We start from the raw sequence: 22,262 nt of genomic DNA, 5'->3' as shown, positions 1-22,262 counted from the left end.
TTTCCACAAGAGGTCAGCAGAGACACTCAATTAATGTATGATTTATTATTAATGATTTTACTAGACTGTACTTGTCTTTTTTTTTTCTTGTGAAACAATTTAAAAAAATGCTTGCTTTCAATTAAAATAATAAAATTCAAGAATGTAGAAATACAATTCCGTGTGGCTCCTCCCTCCGGTAGGTGACGCTGTGAGCGCGTGAACGCAGTACCACGTGTGTCGCTTTTCGTGACACGCGTCCGCTGCGTGTTTCGGCCCTTTCGCGTGCTGTGTAGCGGAGTCGTGTACGCCGCAATCATGGCTCTGTACAACTTTAAAAAGATTATGGTGGTTCCCACCGCTAAGGTAGGAAATTAACGACATGTTTTTACTCTCATATGCGGGGTTAAATACTGTAGAAAGTGCTGCTGGTGTTGCTGTTAATAACGGACATTGACAATATGTTGCTCGTGATGTACACACGTGCGCGCGGTGTTGAGCCATTTAACTTTTCATGTGTTGTATTTTTATTTATTCCATTACTATCAACATGGCTAAATTGCTGTCATATGTGAAAATGAAGAACGAATGGTTATGGGTTTAATACATCTGGAGATTAATGAAATTAATGCGGTTGAGATATTTGTTTGCTTAATACGAAAATAAAATTTTAGATCCGCTTAATTTGAAATAACTCAGTCTGTGATCACTTTACTTTTTGTGTCCATTTGTTGTCAGTTGTTGAATTAAACCACTACCCCCAAATGTGTGCCAGGGTTCCTGTGGTCATGGAAAACCTGCACTTTTAAAAGAAATTTTAAAAATAATATTTTTATTTCTGGAAAGTTAATGCAAATATAGTGGAAATCTAGTGGATATAAGTTATTTCTATTTGTATTTCACTGGCTAATTGATTTTTGTGAGTGCAACCTTTTATACAGTTATTTAATATTGTTATTTATTAGTTTACCTATTATGTAAAATCATTAAGACCTTACTCCTTAAGAATCCTTTGGATCATGGAAAGTCATTTGCCAAAATATGTGGGAAGCTTGGTGTGTTTCAATAATGTTACTCAAAGTTTTTTTTTTTATTGTAATAATAAATCAAACATAAAACCATTTTCTTGTTCACTTCTCTTCATTCAGGACTTCATAGATCTGACTTTATCCAAAACCCAACGAAAGACTCCCACTGTTATACACAAACATTACCAGATTCACAGAATAAGACATTTCTACATGCGCAAAGTCAAATTCACCCAGCAAAACTACCATGATCGACTGTCACAGATCCTCACTGATTTCCCCAAACTGGACGTAAGTGTTGCACAAACTTCACAACACACGGGACAAAGTTTACATATGCTGATCCTTCTTAATCATCTTAGATAAATGACTTCCTATGTATCTCTCTCAGGATATCCATCCCTTCTATGCTGATCTGATGAATGTGCTGTATGATAAAGATCATTATAAACTGGCTCTTGGTCAGATCAACATCGCAAAGAACCTCATTGACAAGTGAGTTTGGTTTATCATCATCCTGCACATATGGTCTTTAGATTTTTCTTTTTTGTTTTTGATTTAAATATAAATAAATATATTTGCTGCTCATATCTGTAGGTGTATAAAATTCTTTTAACTGAGTAAAACTGTGTGTCTGCATTTGTAGTGTTGCTAAAGATTATGTGCGGCTCATGAAATATGGAGATTCGCTGTATCGCTGCAAGCAGCTGAAACGGGCCGCCCTGGGTCGCATGTGCACCATATTAAAGAGACAGAAACAGAGCTTGGAGTATTTAGAACAAGGTACAGACACTTACACACATCCACCAATATTTTCCAGCATGCCAGAATGAATGAATCATTGCTTAAATTATACAGGTCAAACATTTGGGGTCCTTAAGATGTTTCTTTTTTAAATGTTTTTGAAAAAGTCTCACCAAGGCTGCATTCATTTGATCAAAAATACAGTAAAAAGTTGTAATATTGTGATATATTATTACAATTAAAAATTTGAAAAAGTCTTTTGTGACTGGTAGTGTGTACTTGTGGAGTAATGTTTGGCTTTAGCCATCAAAGCATAAATCTAAAATAGGCACAAACTTTTACATCTGATGCACATAGTAAATGCATATTTATCTTATTGTAGTGCGGCAGCATCTGTCCCGTTTACCTACTATTGACCCGAACACCAGAACCCTCCTGCTGTGTGGTTACCCCAATGTCGGCAAGTCCAGTTTTATCAACAAGGTTTGTTTGTGCATGTGAATGTAGGTTAAATGTCAAATCTGTGTGCGTTGTAGGGTTGTGCCAATAGACAATAGCCAGAGATATTAAATTGTTGTTATTCTACTATTAATGTTACAAATCATTTGCCCACTATTTCATAATTTCATAGCATATCACCACATAAACAATATGCTGCGAGGATAGATTAGCTTGCTTTTAATAACATTTTAGGTCTATTATACAGTGAAATTAATGATTAAATTATGTAATAAGTCTATATAATGGGTCCAAACACTGCAATAAGTCATAAATGAAAATTAAGAGCAGCTTTATTTCAAACAGTGACTTTCAAAAGCAACTTGTTTAACACGAAATACTTTTTTGCTACGTATGGGCCACAAGAGAAATATTAAGAAACTAAATTAAAGGGTTAGTTCACCCAAAAATGAAAATAATGTAATTTATGACCCACCCTCATGTTGTTCCACACCCGTAAAACCTTCGTTCATCTTCAGAGCACAAATTAAGATATTTTTAATAAAATCTGATGGCTCAGTGAGGCCTCTATTGCCAGAAATAAAAAATTGGTAGTTTGACATGCGATCCAAACCACTGATTCGAAACAAAAGATTTGAAGCAGTGTTTTGAAATCGGCCATCACTAGATATTGTTGAAAAGTTTAGGTTTTTTGGCGCACAAAAGTATTCTCATCACTTTATAATATTAAAGTAGAACCACTGTACTCAATGTTTTAAACATGTTTTGAGTACCTTTCTGGATCTTGAGAGGTTCGGTGACTTTGCTGGCAATAGAGGCCTCGCTGAGCCATCGGATTTTATTAAAAATATCTTAATTTGTGTTCTGAAGATGAACGAAGATCTTACGGGTGTAGAACAACATGAGGGTGAGTAATTAATGACATTATTTAAATTTTTGGGTGAACTAACCCTTTAAGACGGTTATATAACATTATCAACTTACATTGAAGTAGATTCATCTTTTGTCGTCTCTGAGAGAATATGCACTGTTAATGCTCGGTCAGTTTTCACTGTCATATTTTGTAGTGAATAATTAATTAAGGTTTGAGACTTCTTCACATGTATAACTCTTGGGCAAAGTTTGCATATTGCTTGTGAAATCCACTGGCTTGTCTTCATGGTTTACTACTGAAATATTTCCAATATTGCGACGATATTTTCTTTATCACTAATTCCATCTTTGCTCGAAAAATGATAGACGATTCACATTTCGCAAATGTCATTTCCTGTGATAAAGTAAATAATTAAACAAATGAGTAAATAAACAAGTCACTTAAAGGTGCCATCGAACGTTGTTTTTTTACAAGATGTAATATAAGTCTAAGGTGTCCCCTGAATGTGTCTGTGAAGTTTCAGCTCAAAATACCCCATAGATTTTTTAAATTCATTTTTTTTAACTGCCTATTTTGGCTCATCATTAACTATGAGCCGATTTATGCTGCTGCCCCTTTAAATCTCGTGCTCTCCGTCCACGGAGCTCGCGCTTGCCTTGAACAGTGCATAAACAAAGTTCACACAGCTAATATAGCCCTCAAAATGGATCTTTACAAAGTCTTCATCATGCATACTGCATGTATGCATTGGATTATGTGAGTATTGTATACTGTTATATTGTTTACATTTGATTCTGAATGAGTTTGAGGCGGTGCTCCGTGGCTAATGGCTAATGCTACACTGTTGGAGAGATTTATAAAGAATGAAGTTGTGTTTATGAATTATACAGACTGCAAGTGTTTAAAAATAAAAATAGCAACGGCTATTGTCTCCGTGAATACAGTAATAAACAATGGTAACTTTAACCACATTTAACAGTACATTAGCAACATGTTAACAAAACATTTAGAAAGACAGTTTACAAATATCACTAAAAATATCATGTTATCATGATTCATGTCAGTTATTATTGCTCCATCTGCCATTTTTTCGCTATTTTTCTTGCTTGCTTACCTAGTCTGATGATTCAGCTGTGCACAGATCCAGACGTTAATACTGCCCGCCCTTGTCTAATGCTTTGAACATGAGCTGGCATATGCAAATACTGGGGCGTATACCCCGACTGTTGCGTAACAGTCAGTGTTATCTTGGGATTTGCCTCTTCTTCGGAGGTCTTTTAAACGAATGAGATTTATATAAGGAGGAGGAAACAATGGAGTTTGACACTCACTGTATGTCATTTCCATGTACTAAACTCTTGTTATTATCTATGCCAAGATAAATACAATTTTTAATTCGAGGGAACCTTTAATGATTAAATGAATGAGCAATATGCCCAAGTAAAAAAAGGCCTCCCCACACCACAATATTATTGTGTATCGGCGGTCTCACATGCTGATGATAGGAGGGTTTGACTGAGGAGTATTGCCCAGCACTAGTGCGTTGTTTTTTAATATTAAGTTTTAATGTGTGTACAGGTGACCCGTGCTGATGTTGAGGTCCAGCCGTATGCCTTCACCACCAAATCTTTGTTTGTGGGTCACATGGATTACAAATACTTGCGCTGGCAGGTGAGTGTTAGAAAAATATATGGTTCCCGGACAACATTTAACTGAACTGATTTAATATTATACAAATATTCTACCATTTTATATAATAAAAATGTTCCTAAACTGATGTTTTTACCTGATATTTACGGGTCTGTGTGTGTAGGTGGTTGATACCCCTGGTATTCTGGATCACCCTCTTGAAGAAAGGAATACCATAGAAATGCAGGCCATCACCGCTCTGGCTCACCTGCGTGCTGCTGTCCTCTATGTCATGGATGTGTCAGAGCAGTGCGGACACACGCTCGCACAACAGCTAGAGCTGTTCAACAATATACGGCCATTGTTTGCCAACAAGGTATGCATGCATACAAAGATGTAAACTTAAATGCAGTAAAACATCATATAGTTTTGTTGGGCTGAATGATGACAGTGATTATTTATGTAATGCAGCCTCTGATCGTGATGGCCAATAAGTGTGACGTGAAGAAGATCAGTGAACTCTCGGAGGAGAATCAGGTAAATGACATTCTGATTCTTCTTATACAGGGCAGGAATTTCTGGAGCTGAAAGAAACCTAAAGGGATTAATTCTATAATTCACTCACCCTCATCTCATTCCAAACCTGTGCTGTTTTTCTTTCTCAATGAAACTATAAGAATTTTGAAGAATCTTCACATTTGTCTCTTTCATGCAGTGACAATTCATAGTGAACTCATCTGTTAAGCTTCAAAAATGTTGAAAAAATAGGTCCATATGATTTGTGCATTATATTCAGAGGCTTCTAAATTCCCATGATAGCTTTATGTGAGAAACAGGACAAAATTTCTTGACAGATGAACTCAAGAACCTGTGAATCAATGTCCCAAAGAATCAAGTAAAAAAAAAAAAAAAAATTCATGAAATGTACACTTCTGTTCAAAAATGTATGGTTAGTATGATGTTTTTTTTCTTTTATTAGCAAGGGCTCTTTAAAGGATTAAGGCTCCGGTATACTTCAAACGGTCTTCTTTTTCGTTCTTCGTTTAGGGGTAAAACAAAGTTGAAATGCGTGACCAGCAATATACTGTAAATGAATATCTGACGCCGCCCACACTGCTAAGAGCGACTTTAGATGAATATGTAAATGTGCCGTGCACTTTCTTCTCAGTAACAAAATAAACACAACAAAAATGAGAAAACATAAGAAAAGGGTCTGATTATAACAGCATGGGAATGTTAGCACGAGCTCTGCAAAGTAGCACTCCAGTCACGTCCCGTCTTCATATAGCACTTTATTCAATAGATTGCTTAAAATCAAGCAGCTTTACAGTATCAAACACGAAAAACTAGTGCCTCATTTTTTTACAAGCACAACTTCATTTTGTACTATAAAGCAGCTATCTAGTGTGTTCATGTTTTCACCCGCGGATCTCTTACCTCAACAAAATCTACAGACGAAATGAGTCAGAGTGCGAGTGAAGGCGGAGCCTCAGCGCACGCCTCCTGTTACGTTATCGTCACTGACAAATGGTAGTACGAAGGTGTTTTGGTGCTGAAACGAACTTTGTTTTGGCCTGATTTTGTTTGAAATGACGTCACATCAGTCTTAGTTAACCCAAAAAAGGAAATTTCTGTCATTACTCACCTTCATGTCATTCCAAACCCATTAGACTTTTTTTGGAACAAAAATTAAGATATTTTTGATGAAATCCGAGGGTTTCCGGGCAGCAATGTCATTGCACCTTTTGAGGTCCAGAAAAGGTGTTTAAGACATTGTTAAAATAGTCAATGTGACTACAGTGATTCAACTTTAATGTTACGTGAATACTTTTTGTGTGCAAAAAAAAAACTACTTAAACACAGAAGCGCTGCACTGCGTTCACTACGTCAACAGCATAGGAGAATAACAGGGGAGAGAAGAAACCGTTGAATAAAATCTTTATTTTTGTTTTGTTTTTGCGCACAAAAAGTATTCTCGGCGCATCATAAAATTTAAGTTTGAACCAATGTAGTCACGTGGATTATTTTAACAGTGCTTTTAACACCTTTCTGAATGATGAGGGTGAGTGCTTAATGGCAGAAATTTCATTTTTGGGTGAACTAACCCTTTAAATTGTTAAAAAGTGACAGTAAAGACATTTACAATATTATAAAAGCTTTCTCTTTGAAATAAATGCTATTTCTGCTTTTGTTTCTTTTCATTAAAATATGTGGTTTCTACAATAATATTAAGTAGCACAACAACTGTTTTCAACATTGATAAGAAATGTTTCTTGAGCACCAGAGCAGCATATTAGAATGATTTCTGAAGGATCATATGGCACTGAAGACAGGAGTAATGATGCTGAAAATTTAAATGGATTATATTTTAAAATGTTTTCAAAATGAAAAGTTTTTTTTTTAAATAGTATTTCACAATATTACTATTTTACTGTATTTGATCAAATAAATGCAGTCTTTGTGAGCACAAGACTTTTTAAAAATCTTACCAACCACAAACATTGGTAACACTTTATTTTAGTGTCATTGTTACCTATGTTACATGTAGCTACTATTATAATAACTATAAATTATGTATAATTACATGCAACTAATCCTAAACCCTAATCCTATACCTATAGTAAGTACATATAGTCCTTAATATTACTCTGTAATTATACATTTAAGTACGGTGTAGACACCTTAAAATGGTGTAATCCAAACTTTTTAATGGTGCTGTTCAGGCTACTTTATGGTTCTTTTTGTTCTTTTATGATCTTTTGGTGTGTAGATTCTCCTTTTGTGTTCCACAGACAAAATCACAGCCTACAGATTTGAAGACCGTTTTCAGTTTCAATTTAACAGAAGTTTTATGATAAAACTGTCACCAAAGTGTCACTGTTTCATCCTTTATCTAAGATCTATGCTAGATCTCATTTCCAACAGTTTAGAGTTTGATAGACGTTATAAGAGAATGTTGTACCTTCAACTTGTGACTTCCTGCATCGACACTAAACTGAGCTCTGTGTGTGTGTAGAAAATCTTTGCTGATATCTCTGCTGAGGGGGTCACAGTGATTGAGACGAGCTCTTTGACAGAAGAGGGAGTGATGCTGGTGAAGACTGAGGTAAGACCAACCAATCAGCTTCTCACTGACATATGCTTACTGAAATCAGGCTGTTGGCTACATGTACTAGTTTCTAGAGTAAGAGACTTTTGTAGGCTGATATAGATTGGTGGTTTAGATGATTTGTGATTTTAATTTATTTTTTACAGGCATGTGATCGGCTGTTGGCGCACCGTGTGGATGCAAAAATGAAAAGCAAGAAGGTCCATGATGTTTTGAACAGACTCCACCTGGCAGTGCCAGCCAAGAGAGATCAGAAGGTACACACTCTTTGCACTTGCAAACCATTGTCCTCTTGGTTGTAAGCTTATTGCCTTAAAAATGCTTCCAGCAAACAGTGTGTTTGTAAAAGTTTATGATTTGGTTTGTGCAGGAAAGGCCTCCATTTATTCCCGAAGGGGCTTTGCTACGTAGGAAGGCGATGGAGACGGATGCTCCCAAACGCAAACTGGAGAGAGACCTGGAGGTTGAGATGGGAGATGATTACACACTTGATCTACAGAGTAAGACATAAACACACATAAACATGTAGATAAAATATACACACTCCAAACATGTCTGAAAAAATGTTGTCGTTTGTGTTCAGAATACTGGGATTTGATGAATCCAGAAGAAAAGCAGGATAAGATTCCTGAGATTTGGGAGGGTCACAATATTGCTGACTACATTGACCCGGATATCATGAAGGTATTAAAACAAATGCTATATCTTTAATCTGTAACTCATTATATCTCATTTCAAAACTGTTAACCACTGATAATTCAGTATGATGACATTTATTTGGTTACATCCTCTTTTCAGATGACATGTTCTGAATTTCTGTCCTTCCTCTCATTTTCAGAGGCTGGAGGATCTGGAGCAGGAAGAGGAGCTGCGTGAGAAGGCCGGAGAGTACGACTCTGAGGAGGAGAGTGAGGATGAAGAGATGAAGGAGATCCGACAGCTGGCCAGTCAGATTCGCGAGAAACGGAAGCTGAAGATTCTCGCGTCCAAAGAAAAAGACACACAGGGACCCAGAATGCCCCGCACGGCCAAAAGGGTTTGTCCTTCTGTCCAGCAATCTTATTTTTGTATACGTTTAAATTATAGCAAGTAGTTTAATATTGAATATTACATAGACATTTTAGGTAAAGTCTGTTATTATTCAGATGAAGCACTTTTCATTTTTATTCTTTTTTTTTTTACATGGAATATTTGTTGTTCAACAACCTATTTTTATCATTTTTTTATTTGCAATTGATTTGTTTCCTTGGGTTAATTTGAATGGTCTGTGTGTGAATACAGGTGGATAGAGAGAGACTGGAGAAGGAGATGTCTGATCTGGGTTTGGACATGACTGATAAAGATGATGTAAGAACCTATATACTTAAAGCTTTTCCATTGCTTTGTATCTCTGTTGGTAACACACTTGATTTTATATACCATTTGCTGTCTGTTTCTGTGTACACTAAACATGTTTGTGTTCATCTTTTGTCCCTCTATAGAGCCACTACGCTCAAAGATCTCGCTCTCTGGTTCGAAAGAGGAAGAGGGAAGTCTCCGCACCACCGCTGTCACGTACTCGCAGTCAGAGCGCCTCGAGACCACCAAGGGACCAATCAGGAGTCAGAGATGCCAAGGTCCGATTCAGAAACTGCCTGTATTCATTTACAAGACAAGTCATATAGTTGGTTATAGAGAAAGATCTTGCATATGTTGCTCAAAGGACAAACCTGTTCATTTGACTTATCTCTCATTTATTCCAGATGTTGAAGAAGGTGAAGACCATGATGAAGAGCTCACAGAAGGACATGAACAGGCAGGGAAGGAAGGGTGAATCTGATCGACACGTGTTTGATCTCAAACCTAAACATCTCCTTGCTGGAAAGAGGAAATCTGGTACCACCAGTCGCAGATAAATGCAGCCTTATTCATTTACATCTGACTTGTGTACTCATATCTGTCCTTTATGCCATTATTAATAAATATTTGTTATATTCTGTACTTTTACTAATTTTTTCTGATGCAGGTGATAATACACTTGTAAAAACGAAAGAATGATTAGTTATTGAAATGTTTAATCACATCATTCTAAGTGTCTGATAACATGCAGAATGATAATGAAATGTACAGGATCATGATTTAGAACTCTTTTTGCAGTGGGAGTCAAATAAACCTACCAACAAAAATATTGAACCTTAAATTCATGTGTGAAATTGATTGAATCATGATAGTAATGTTTGTCTTTCTGTGTGGAAAGAAATGTCCAGTATGTGTGTGTGTGTGTGCGTGTGCGCAAGGGAATAAGGTGTGTGAATCACCCACCTTTTTCTGTCTGTCATTATTTAATTTGAGTATTGTTGATTTATCAGCTGGTTAAATTGTTTAAATATTTAATGTAATATTTTGTATTGTGTGTGTATATATATCATAGTATAAGTATAACTATGTAGTATAAGTATATTTAATAGCAGTTTATGATTGTTGTAACAATACAAAAAGAGTACATGTGACTTTTATTTTGACAAAACATCTGCGCGAAGCCCCCCGGAAACGACATCAGCCTCCACTAGCAACATTCTCAAAGCGTTTACTTTAGATCGTTTCAGACAGAAAATCAAAACACCACCGGGCAGTCTCACTTTACGGGCAACGAAGGCGGCTGTCACCGTAACCTAAAGTTGCACTGCAACGCACACACTTGTCCGCGGGACCTACAGGCGGCCCAAACGCAGAGGAGCGAGAAGGATGGCGAATTACCGGGCGTTTCACACCCAGCTCGCGACCATCATGGAGACGCTGACTCGTGCGGCGGTGGCAGAAATCTGCGAGCTTGTGGACGATGGCTACGCCGTTTTACACATCGAGATCTCACGCCATCAGAAGGAGAACGAGGAGCTCCGACGGAAACTGCAGCTTATAGAGTCTATAGTTGCGGCGCGGGGGTTCAGCGACGAGACGACGGTGGCGCGAGACGGTCGGTGTGACAGTAGTGCTCGCGAGTCACTAGTGGGCAGAAAAACGTCCGGAGGCGGAGAGTCCACCAGCCGGGGTGCAGTGGCAGAGGTTAGCTGACCATTTGTTTTTGTGATCATAGTGGAAGCAATATATATATGTGCGCGTGTGTGTAAAATCGAGTATTATTTTGTTATTGATCGGATTCCAGGTGCGCGATGAAGGAGATTTGATCCAAATGCAAATCAAAGAGGAGGGTCTCGAGCAGCCGCCGCTGGGAGGTGAGTAGCTTGGGATCATTCTTTTATGCATTACCATTTAAACGATCTAACTTTAAAAAAAAAATGAATATCCATGCCATGTGTTGTGATTCAATTAAGATTTTTTTTTTTAAGTCACCAGACTGACAAAGCTCACAACTTAACAAATAAACGCCAGTGTTTAGACACTTGTTGCTTCTAAAAACATTTTTTACACTTTACATTAAGATTACATATATTGTCTTGTAAATTATACCAGTTGTTAGTGCATAAGGTAAGTTAACCTATTAATAGGATTTCCTACATTTTTTTTTTACTAATATGATAAAAAATGTATGATGGGGACATGAAAATGTACTAGATACTAGGAATGAGCCTGAATGTCCATTTCTACCCCTTCAAAATGAGTGCTATGTGTTCATACTGTCAAGTCACACCTTATATAACGTTAATACAGATTGTTTCAAAGCGGCTTCATGGTAATAAACGTGAATAACAGTGTTAATGTCGCAAAGTTCATCAATTATGAAACAACTTAAATTTTAGCTCTACAGAAGACAATAGTGCCATTATTCAGGTCAATGTTGATTCAGTTCAGTTCAATAAGTGTCAGTTTTGCAGTTCATCAATTATAAAACAACATTGATTTCAGCTATAAAGCAGTTGTGCAGAAGACAATAGTGTCACTATTCAGCTCAATTCGGTTCAATGTTGATTCAATTCAGTTCAGCCGTGTCGATGTTGCTGAGTTCATCCATTTTGAAACAACTTCAATTTCAGCCCCAAAGCATCTCTGCAGAAGACAATAGTTTCATTATTAAAGGGTTGGTTCACCCAAAAATCAAAATTATGTGATTAATTACTTTCCCTCGTGTCGTTCCACATTTTTTTTTTTTTGTTGATAAAATCCAATGGCTCAGTGAGGCCTGCATTGCCAGCAAGATCATTAAGACTTTCAATGCTCAGAAAGCTAATAAAGACATTTAAAACAGTTCATGTGACTACAGTGGTTCAACCTTAATGTTATGAAGTGACGAGAATATTTTTGTGCACCAAAAAACAAAATAACGACTTTATTCAACAATATCTAGTGATGGGTGATCTCAAAACACTGCTTCATGAAGCTTTGAAGCTTTACGAACCTTTTGTTTCGCATCAGTAGTTTGGAGCATGAATCAAACTGCCAAAGTCACAGGAACCATTGAAATTTCGAAACACTTATGACGTAACTAAGCCTCGTTTACTGAAATCACGTGACTTTCACGCTCCGAACCTAATTCGAAACAAAAGATTCGTAAAGCTTCGAAGCTTCATGATGCAGTGTTTTGAAATCGCCCATCACTAGATATTGTTAAATAAAGTCGTTATTTTGTGTTTTTTTGGCACACAAAAAGTATTCTTAATATTAAGGTAGACCCATTGTAGTCACACGAACTGGTTTAAATACGTCTTTAGTACCTCTCTGGGCATTGTAAGTGTTAATTGTCTTTCAAAAGCCATCGGATTTTATGAAAAATATCTTAATTTGTGTTCCGAAGATGAACGAAGGTCTTATGGGTGTTGAGTGACATGAGGGTGACTAATTAATGACATTATTTTCATTTTTGGGTGAACTAACGCTTTAAACTCAGTTCAGGTTTTCGTGTTCGCATCCAATTTTGTTAGTACAGTTAGATCGCTAATATTTTTTTGAATATTAATTGTCTTTTAAGCCCCAACTGAGCAAGCCAAAGGTGTGTCAAAGCAGCTTTGTGGTAATAGAAAGGAAAATAACCGTATTAATGTTGCAGAGTTCATAATTTAACAAACAACCTCAATTTCAGCCATAAAGCAGCTCTACAGAAGACAATAGTGTAATTATTCAGCTCAGTTCAGTTCAACAGTATAATTGTTGCTGAGTTCATAAATTATGAAACGACTTCAATTTCAGCTATAAAGCAGCTCTTTAAAACAATAGTGTCATTATTCAGCTCTGTTCAGTTCAATGTTAATTCAGTTTAGCTCAGTAATAGTGTCAGTGATGCACTATATCAATTATGAAACAACTTAAATTTCCACTATAAAGCAGCTCTATGGAAGACAATAGCATTATTATTCATCTTAGTTCAGTTCAGGTTTTTGTGTTCTTATCTGATAGTGTCAGTACAGTTAGATTGATAAATGACATTAGATTGATTTTCTGAATATCAATTGCATGCAAATGTGACATGTATGCAAATTGCCTTGTATTGCATTTTCTATGCAAATTATTACTTTAACTTTTCAGTAATTCATAGTGGGATTTTTTTTTAAAGGTGTCATCGAATTGAAAATTGAATTTACCTCGGCATAGTTGAATAACAAGAGTTCAGTACATGGAAATGACATACAGTGAGACCTCCGAAGAACAGGCGAATCTCAACATAACACCGACTGTTACATAACAGTCGGGGTGTACGCCCCCAATATTTGCATATGCCAGCCCATGTTCAAGCCATTACACAAGGGCAGCCAATATTAACGTCTAAACTAGGTAAGCAAGCAAGGACAATAGCGAAAAATGGCAGATGGAGCAATAATAACTGACATGAACCATGATATCATGATATTTTTAGTGATAATTGTAAATTGTCTTTCTAAATGTTTCGTTAAACGTTTTCGTTGTTGCTAATGTACTATTAAATGTGGTTAAAGTTACCATCGTTTATTACTGTATTCATAGAGACAAGAGTGGACACTATTTTCATTTTTAAACACTTGCATGTATAATCTGTATCTGTATAATTCATAAACACAACTTCATTCTTTATAAATCTCTCCAACAGTGTAGCATTAGCGGATAGCCACGGAGCACAGCCTCAAACTCATTTAGAATCAAATGTAAACATCCAAATAAATACCATACTTACGCGATTAGACATGCTGCATGATGAACACTTTGTAAAGATCCATTTTGAGGGTTATATTAGCTGTGTGAACTTTGTTTATGCAATGATAGAGTCGAGAGCTTGGGAGGGGGCGGAGAGCGTGAGCAATTAAAGGGACGGCGCCGAGTGTAAATCAGTGCATTGTTAATGATCCCTCAAAATAGGCAGTTAAAAAAATATATTTTAAAAAATCTATGAGGTATTTTGAGCTGCAACTTCACAGACACATTCAGGGGACACCTTAGACTTATATTACATCTTGTAAAAAAAACGTTCAATGGCACCTTTAAACAAAATTTTACTGTAAGATTATATTATTTTGTAAAATAATCATTTTTTCCCATATGGTAAAAGCGACCAGTGAACAGTTTTTTTACTAAACGTTTCTCTCTTTTTTTTTCCTTTTCATTTTTTTACTGTCAAACTATATTGTTCAAAATTATATAATATATCAGTGCATGTATGGCAAGGACATAAAAATACCCAAAATGACCTGAAAGTCCATGCCAACCCTTTTCAAAAAGAGTGTGATGTGTTAATACTGTTTGTTTCTCAACAGATGAGGATGACGATGAGGACGAAGGTGAAAGTGTTTCTGCCATAGCTCACGACTCTCCTAAACTAGATGTTGCTGAGCTCTCGGGACAGGACTCTCACACACTCTCACACTCCCCTGACCATGACACACACTCTCATACGCTCACATTTGCAGACACACACTCTGGCGCTGACGAGTCCCAGCACTCCAGCGTCGATTTGTCTGCTTCGGATAACGCTTCCTTCTCCCTTGCTCAATCCGTGTCGGATACTCGCACTTCCCATCTCCATCGAGTGTTTCAGGAAGACTTGTGTGCGAAGAATGACCTGGACCCGGTATCCGATTGGGCCGCGCACTCTGTCCGTAATACACTGGCACACTTGCAGACCTCACCACAGAGGATTGGTGGGTCAGACTCTTTTGTATCACATAATTCTCCCTTGTTTGCGGCACAGCGTCTCGTTGCTCTGGGTAACGTCTCAGGACTGGGTCTCTATGGGCGGCTGGGCGCTCTACGGGGAGGCGGAGCCAGCAAGCGACACTTCATCTGCTCGATCTGTGGGAAGAGTTTCACCACATCACAGAGTTTGGACACGCACATGCGCATTCACACTGGAGAACGCCCGTATCGCTGTGAGCAGTGCGGGAAGCGTTTCACACAGTCTGGACACCTTACGGCTCACCAGACTGTCCATACCGGAGAGAGACCGTACGAGTGCACCCGCTGTGGAAAACGATTTGCAGGAAAACAGTACCTGCGCATACACACCAAGAAACACCACCCTGACTTACACGCACTCTCTCAAATACCGACTAACACACAGCAGGACACGTTGCCCTGAAAGATACACACGCTCACAACAGAGAATGCAGGACATCATTTTTGTAGTTTTTTTGTTGTTGGTTGGAAGTGTCCTGCAACCACTGAGAAGTTTAAAATAAGACATTCGGTATGCCAGTTGCATAGTGTAATTTTGCAGGGAGATTATGTGGACCCAACAAGCATAAACTAGAAAGTTGGTGTGAGCACAGGTTTTTGTTAATACCTTCAACATGAAGTACGCAATTTCACCTCAACAGCAGAAGTACTTAATGTGTACAGGATTTGTTGTTTATAAAGTTTATGATCTAAATTAGATATAGATTATACATATATATTTGCAGCTAGCCACGGCAGAAACACTAACTGGAATTGTCTGTTGTATTTAATAGAAATAAATGGTTATTTCAGGAATTTTGTCTGTCTTTTATTTGTAGCTAATAGGGCATTATCAGTGCCCTAGTAGGAAAAAAATACTATGTTAGTCAATGGGGGGGGGGGGATCTGCTTGGTTACAAACATTCTTCCATACATCTTAATTTCTGTTCAGCAGCACAAAGCAATTTATACAGGTTTGGAAATACTTGAGAGTGAGTAAAGGATGACAGAATTTTCATTTTTGGGTAAACTATCCCTTTAAAGCAACAGGTCTGTAGTCATTTAGTCCTGTGATCCTGGGTTTCTTTGGGATGGGGATGATGGTGGAGCGTCTGAAGCAGGAAGGGACTGGTGTGCAAATATTTACAAGAAAAACTAGGCATAAACTACATGAGAAAAAAAACAACCAATTCACACTAATAAAGAAGACGTATTCCCAATATACAATCATGAGAACAATGATGGTCATATACTATGTAAATGGAAATGGCTTACATATTGTTACTGTCAATGAATATTCTTAATTCTTTTATTTATTTACACAAGAGTATTAGTAAAATGACATTTATTAAAATGACTAAATAATTTGTTTAGAAAATAGAACCCATAAAACTTTTACTGATACGGTTACTTTGGTCACACAAAAGTTGGCATCTATGAATACTCTAGGTACACATTGGAATGATCATTACACATAAAAAGAAAAAGCTTACAGACTAGCAACAAAAGACATTTACATAATATTATACAAATAATATATTGATGGTTTTAATTAATTAGCTAGTGTAAAGTCGCTGATGAATAAGGCATGTATAAAATTAATGTAGGCTCCTATGCTAAAAAAAAAAAAAAAAAAAATCATTACATTACTACAGACATTCCACCAATGCAGCTGAGCATGTGCCGAAAAATCCTGATCGGAAATCATACCGTGCATAAGTAGAGATGCAACAAGAACCAATCCTCACAGTGTTCAGAACTGTTTGACCCGATAGTTGAAAAGCACTGAATGTGTAAAAGGTATGTAATCTATTATGTTGAATCACACAATTTGACTTGTGCATTATAGTAAACCCAAAACCCAGGATAGAGAGGCTGAGTGAATGTGGTGTGGACTCTGTGAATGAGGGTCATTGTGTCAGAGACGCTGTAGAAGGACAGAGTTCCTGCACTGTGATCCACATACACTCCTATTCTACAGGAGCTGGAGACTACAGGGAGTGAAGTCTGTTTGTAATTGTAACAGAATAAGCAACTGGACTCAGAGCAGGACAAACTCCACGACTGATCATTATGTCCAAATCTACACTCATCTCCCCACCACTTCCTGCTGATGCTCTTATATGACACTGATATATCCACCACACCACTCCACTCAACCTCCCAGTAACAGCGTCCACACACACTCTCTCTACACAACACCTGAGACAAATGAGTAAATCTGACTGGATGATCAGGATGCCGCTGGACCTTCTTCATGGTAGTAACCACTCTGTTCAACTCAGAGAGCCTGAGGTATTTATGGGCTGAATCGGAATCCAGAGTGAACCGCTGGTAATCTGAAAACCAAACACATTTCAATCAGTAAATCTGAGCAACAAATATTGTCTCAGCAAATAAGCTTGTTGTTTCATGTTTTCATCAATGAAAACTGTGATTGATGATGTGCATCAACGCAATCCTGAATAACACTTACACAAATCAATCAAATTTCAGCAGTGGTGAGTTAACCTAAATGTTTATTAAAATGTATTATATTTTAGAAACCTGTCTGTAAAGTTTTTGTTATTTCCTATTCTGTTAAATCTTTAATCTTTAGAATGTGTAAAATGTAGTTAGAATAGTTATATTTGTTTTGATAAAAACAACTGCTTTGGCTTTCTCTCCATCCTCTCTTTCTGTGTGTGGTTATGTTTATATATATCAAAAAAACTTACATTGTAGGAACTCATTCCTGCTCTTGTATTCAGGGGTGGGAATCATCTCGATGTATCTCACTGTGGAAACCATTAGACATCTTTAATGTAAGAATATACATTTTTATCCACCTGTATTAATGCAGTGTGTTGTAGGATTACATTATGATCATTATATTGACATTCTGAGAGTAAATGCATGTTTCAATACTTTACCTATTCTACATAAGTTTTCTTTCTCCTCTTTAAAAGCATGCTGCAGTTTATCTTCCAGCTGAGAGACAAATGTTCTTAAATTATCAAAAGAAAGACAAGAACTGACAGTAATGCCGGACAAGTTTGTAGATCCAGGAGGGACAGAGAGAGACTGGAAACTCTACACAGACACAAAAACAAACAGCAGGAAAATCAGAAAATCACATTTCTACTACATAAAGATCTTCTTACTTCCTAAAACTGAACATTCTATTTTTCAGATCTTTGTTACCTGGAGGAAATGGATGTGACCTGTGAGTGAAAGCTGCTCCAGCTCAGCATCTCTCCTCCTCAGGTCATCAATCTCCTGCTCCAGTTGCTCCAAGAGTCCATCAGCTTGACTTATAAGAACCTTTTCCTGGTCTCTGATCAGCTGTGTCACCTCAGAGCGGCTTCTCTCAATGGAGTGGATCAGCTCAGTAAAGATCCTCTCACTGTCCTCCACTGCTGCCTGTGCAGAGCGCTGTTAGGACACACAGAGAGAGACGCATTAGAATCAGCTCTTACTGGTCCCTCACACAGTCTGTTCCCCACAGTGGGCTTCAGTGGGACTGGAAAGAGCTCCAGCACTGGCTCCTCACTGACTGATGGAGGAGAGTCCTAACTGAGTCTGAAACAGCTCTTCCAGCAGCCAGCAGTTGTTCTTCTGCTCAAAACTCACCTTGTGAGACTCCACAGCCTCTCTCAGATCCTCAATCTCCTTTTGTCTCTCCTGGATTCTCTGCTGGAATTTTCTCTGGGTCTCTTCCAAGTGTTTCTGTAGGACAAACAAATTACAGTAAAACTTGTGTCTGACTGTCTGTTAAGAACGTGGGATTTCTTAATTCTAATTTTGAAGTCTAATTCCTTTTTCTTTTCTTTTCTTTTTTTTACAACTATTTATACAGGTGCTGGTCATATAATTAGAATATCATCAAAAAGTTGATTTATTTCACTAATTCCATTCAAAAACTTGTATATTATATTCATTCATTACACAGAGACTGATATATTTCAAATGTTTATTTCTTTTAATTTTGATGATTATAACTGACAACTAAGAAAAATTCCAAATTCAGTAACTCAGAAAATTAGAATATTGTGAAAAGGTTCAATATTGAAGACACCTGGTGCCACACTCTAATCAGCTAATTAACTCAAAACACCTGCAAAGGCCTTTAAATGGTCTCTCAGTCTAGTTCTGTAGGCTACACAATCATGGGGAAGACTGCTGACTTGACAGTTGTCCAAAAGACGACCATTGACACCCTGCACAAGGAGGGCAAGACACAAAAGGTCATTGCAAAAGAGGCTGGCTGTTCACAGAGCTCTGTGTCCAAGCACATTAATAGAGAGGCGAAGGGAAGGGAAAGATGTGGTAAAAAAAAGTGTACAAGCAATAGGGATAACCGCACCTGGAGAGGATTGTGAAACAAAACCCATTCAAAAATGTGGGGGAGATTCACAAAGAGTGGACTGCAGCTGGAGTCAGTGCTTCAAGAACCACTACGCACAGACTTATGCAAGACATGGGTTTCAGCTGTCGCATTCCTTGTCAAGCCACTCTTGAACAACTGACAGCGTCAGAAGCGTCTTGCCTGGGCTAAAGACAAAAAGGACTGGACTGCTGCTGAGTGGTCCAAAGTTATGTTCTCTGATGAAAGTAAATTTTGCATTTCCTTTGGAAATCAGTGTCCCAGAGTCTGGAGGAAGAGAGGAGAGGCACACAATCTACGTTGCTTGAGGTCCAGTGTAAAGTGGTTTTGGGGTTTGGGGTGCCATGTCATCTGCTGGTGTTGGTCCACTGTATTTCCTGAGGTCCAAGGTCAACACAGCCGTATACCAGGAAGTTTTAGAGCTCTTCATGCTTCCTGCTGCTGACCAACTTTATGGAGATGCAGATTTCATTTTCCAACAGGACTTGGCACCTGCACACAGTGCCAAAGCTACCAGTACCTGGTTTAAGGACCATATCCCTGTTCTTAATTGGACAGCAAACTTGCGTGACCTTAACCCCATAAAAAATCTATGGGGTATTGTGAAGAGGAAAATGCGATATGCCAGACCCAACAATGCAGAAGAGCTGAAGGCCACTATCAGAGCAACCTGGGCTCTCATAACACCTGAGCAGTGCCACAGACTGATCGACTCCATGCCACGCCGCATTGCTGCAGTAATTCAGGCAAAAGGAGCCCCAACTAAGTATTGAGTGCTGTACATGCTCATACTTTTCATGTTCATACTTTTCAGTTGGCCAAGATTTCTAAAAATCTTTTCTTTGTATTGGTCTTAAGTAATATTCTAATTTTCTGAGATACTGAATTTGGGATTTTCCTTAGTTGCCAGTTATAATCCTCAAAATGAAAAGAAATAAACATTTGAAATCTATCAGTCTGTGTGTAGTGAATGAATATAATATACAAGTTTCACTTTTTGAATGGAATTAGTGAAATAAATCAACTTTTTGATGATATTCTAATTATATGACCAGCACCTGTACAGTGCAAAGATCATCCAGTCAGCAGATCAAGCGCGGCAATGGCACAGTTTGAAGAAAAGAAAAAAAAACATATTATTATTCATACCTGTTTCTCTGTCCTCCCTTCAGCAGGTGATACGGTATCATGGGCTTTGTGTTCGTTCGCCATGCATAGAACGCATACACAGATCTGATCAGTACGACAGTACATTTCCAGCAATCTGTCATGTAGAGGGCAGATCATCTCCTGCAGTCTTTCAATGGCATCAGTCATTTTGTGTCGCTTTCTAGAGTGAAATTCCTCGTGACGATCAAAATGGGTCTGACAGTAAGATTCCAGACACAGCAGACAGGACTTGATGGCTTTGTTTTTGTCCCCAGTACAGACATCACACTCCACATCTCCAGATCCAGCGAAACACCGAGCAGAATGAGCAGCTTGTATTGTTGTCTTCTTTAGTTTCTCCACCACTTCAGCCAGCATGGTGTTTTTACCTAAAACAGGTCTTGGAGTGAAGGTCTGTCTGCACTGAGGACAGCTGTAGACTCTCTTCTGATCATCCTGATCCCAGCAGTCTGTAATACAGCTCATACAGTAACTGTGTCCACAGGGAATGGTCACTGGATCCTTCAGTAGATCCAGACAGATTGAACAGCTGAACTGATCCTGAGCCAAAGAAACACTGGATTCTGCCATTTTATTGCATGCGCTCACATACAGAGATAAGCCAGCAACAGCTAAACGACAACGTTTCGTTCGCCTGCACTGGTTTCCTGTAGTAGTTTCCTGGTTCCGTGTTTAAGGGTACGTTTACACGACAACTAAAAACTAGTGATGTTACGCACATGGTTACGCACAACGATACGTCAACGTATCTTTTTTTACAGTCTATGGTCCAACATTGGTCTGGGCTGCTGGGCAAGACTTCTGCTCTCTATAAACAAATACAAGTAAACGGGGAGTTTCCTTTCTTCTGGACAAAAAGCACAATAACGTTTACATTTGTCAACCTATTTATGATCTTCTTAAAAAGGTTCTGCCTCCCAATTACTTAGAAAATCGCTAGTTAGAACTTGAAAATTATTATTACAAGGATTTGTGAAAACTCACGCGTGTTAAGCACAGATTTGGTTAATTTTTCTTGGTTAATAATTGTACGTCCCTAATGTAATATAATATAATTTAATATACATTCACCGTGGAAATATTCTCTCTCTTCAACACCGTCATGTTTGCTTTTTCTCTTAAATCACGTCATGATGTCACATGACAATTTCAAACGAATGTGAAGCAGCTCAAAACCTTATCTGAAGCATTTATCTTAAGGCCCTTTTCATTGAATGTATTTCTAAATGTATTGCCCCTTAACTTTTTGCAGTTTAACACACACGTGTTTGTTTTATTATTATACCAAAACAATAAATGTCTTTATAGAAATGTTATCGAAAAAAGATATAAAATTGTCTCTTCATTTTAAATGGACAACATTATGTTTGTGTCTGGTATTAAAAAATGTGTTTTATTTGGGTCTAAAAAAAAGTAAAATTTAATGATCTATAAGCATTTAACAGATTTCTTTTATAGACTAATTAGCATATAAGTAAAAGATTCCTTATCCCGTGTCTCACTCTAGTGGACAACATTAATATTACAGCTTGGATTATAAAATTAGATTATAAATTAATATTTAAAGGGAGAGTAGGCCATTTTCAGATAGTCTAGCAATAGCAAGCTAGCTTTGAAAGCATAAGATCCCACCCTCCCTTCAGAGCATCTCTAAAGTCACTCGTCCCTCAAAACATATAAACACATACAACAGTGAGCAAACAAAGCATCACAAGAGATGCCGTTTAACTATCTCATGTTCAAAAGCACATAACATTATAATAATAATGAACATAAACAACTTAGAGCACTGATTTATACAAACTGACTGCTGCAGATTAATTCTGGTGTTGATAGTGTTGCCTTTGAAAC

General features: G+C 37.7%; 3 protein-coding genes across 3 annotated transcripts; 2 read left to right on the top strand and 1 right to left on the bottom strand.

The window, feature by feature from the left end:
- Nucleotides 1–214: 214 nt before the first annotated feature.
- gtpbp4 (GTP binding protein 4) lies at nucleotides 215–10,017 on the top strand. The gene is made up of 16 exons (XM_067363717.1): nucleotides 215–345; nucleotides 1,128–1,298; nucleotides 1,399–1,502; nucleotides 1,654–1,790; nucleotides 2,134–2,234; nucleotides 4,663–4,755; nucleotides 4,898–5,089; nucleotides 5,185–5,250; nucleotides 7,730–7,819; nucleotides 7,969–8,079; nucleotides 8,193–8,322; nucleotides 8,406–8,506; nucleotides 8,661–8,858; nucleotides 9,104–9,169; nucleotides 9,304–9,438; nucleotides 9,565–10,017. The coding sequence occupies exons 1-16, from the start codon at nucleotides 298–300 to the stop codon at nucleotides 9,715–9,717; spliced, it is 1,896 nt and encodes a 631-aa protein (XP_067219818.1). The 5' UTR covers nucleotides 215–297; the 3' UTR covers nucleotides 9,718–10,017.
- Nucleotides 10,018–10,373: 356 nt separating this feature from the next.
- On the top strand, nucleotides 10,374–15,629 carry si:dkey-7l6.3 (B-cell lymphoma 6 protein). The gene is made up of 3 exons (XM_067363365.1): nucleotides 10,374–10,864; nucleotides 10,965–11,034; nucleotides 14,479–15,629. The coding sequence occupies exons 1-3, from the start codon at nucleotides 10,547–10,549 to the stop codon at nucleotides 15,297–15,299; spliced, it is 1,209 nt and encodes a 402-aa protein (XP_067219466.1). The 5' UTR covers nucleotides 10,374–10,546; the 3' UTR covers nucleotides 15,300–15,629.
- Nucleotides 15,630–15,705: 76 nt separating this feature from the next.
- LOC137002431 (E3 ubiquitin/ISG15 ligase TRIM25-like) lies at nucleotides 15,706–21,066 on the bottom strand. Its single transcript, XM_067362056.1, has 6 exons — nucleotides 20,391–21,066; nucleotides 18,488–18,583; nucleotides 18,059–18,289; nucleotides 17,788–17,947; nucleotides 17,593–17,652; nucleotides 15,706–17,214 (listed from the first exon to the last, which is right to left on the bottom strand). Exons 1-6 carry the CDS (start codon nucleotides 20,979–20,981, stop codon nucleotides 16,688–16,690), a joined length of 1,665 nt encoding a protein of 554 aa, XP_067218157.1. The 5' UTR covers nucleotides 20,982–21,066; the 3' UTR covers nucleotides 15,706–16,687.
- Nucleotides 21,067–22,262: the final 1,196 nt, after the last annotated feature.

This window comes from Chanodichthys erythropterus, chromosome 16, assembly GCF_024489055.1.
Source record: "Chanodichthys erythropterus isolate Z2021 chromosome 16, ASM2448905v1, whole genome shotgun sequence".
In the NCBI taxonomy this organism is placed as follows: Eukaryota; Metazoa; Chordata; class Actinopteri; order Cypriniformes; family Xenocyprididae; genus Chanodichthys; species Chanodichthys erythropterus.
The sequence above is the reverse complement of the archived record's forward strand: the minus strand, read 5'-3'. Positions and strand labels throughout refer to the sequence as shown.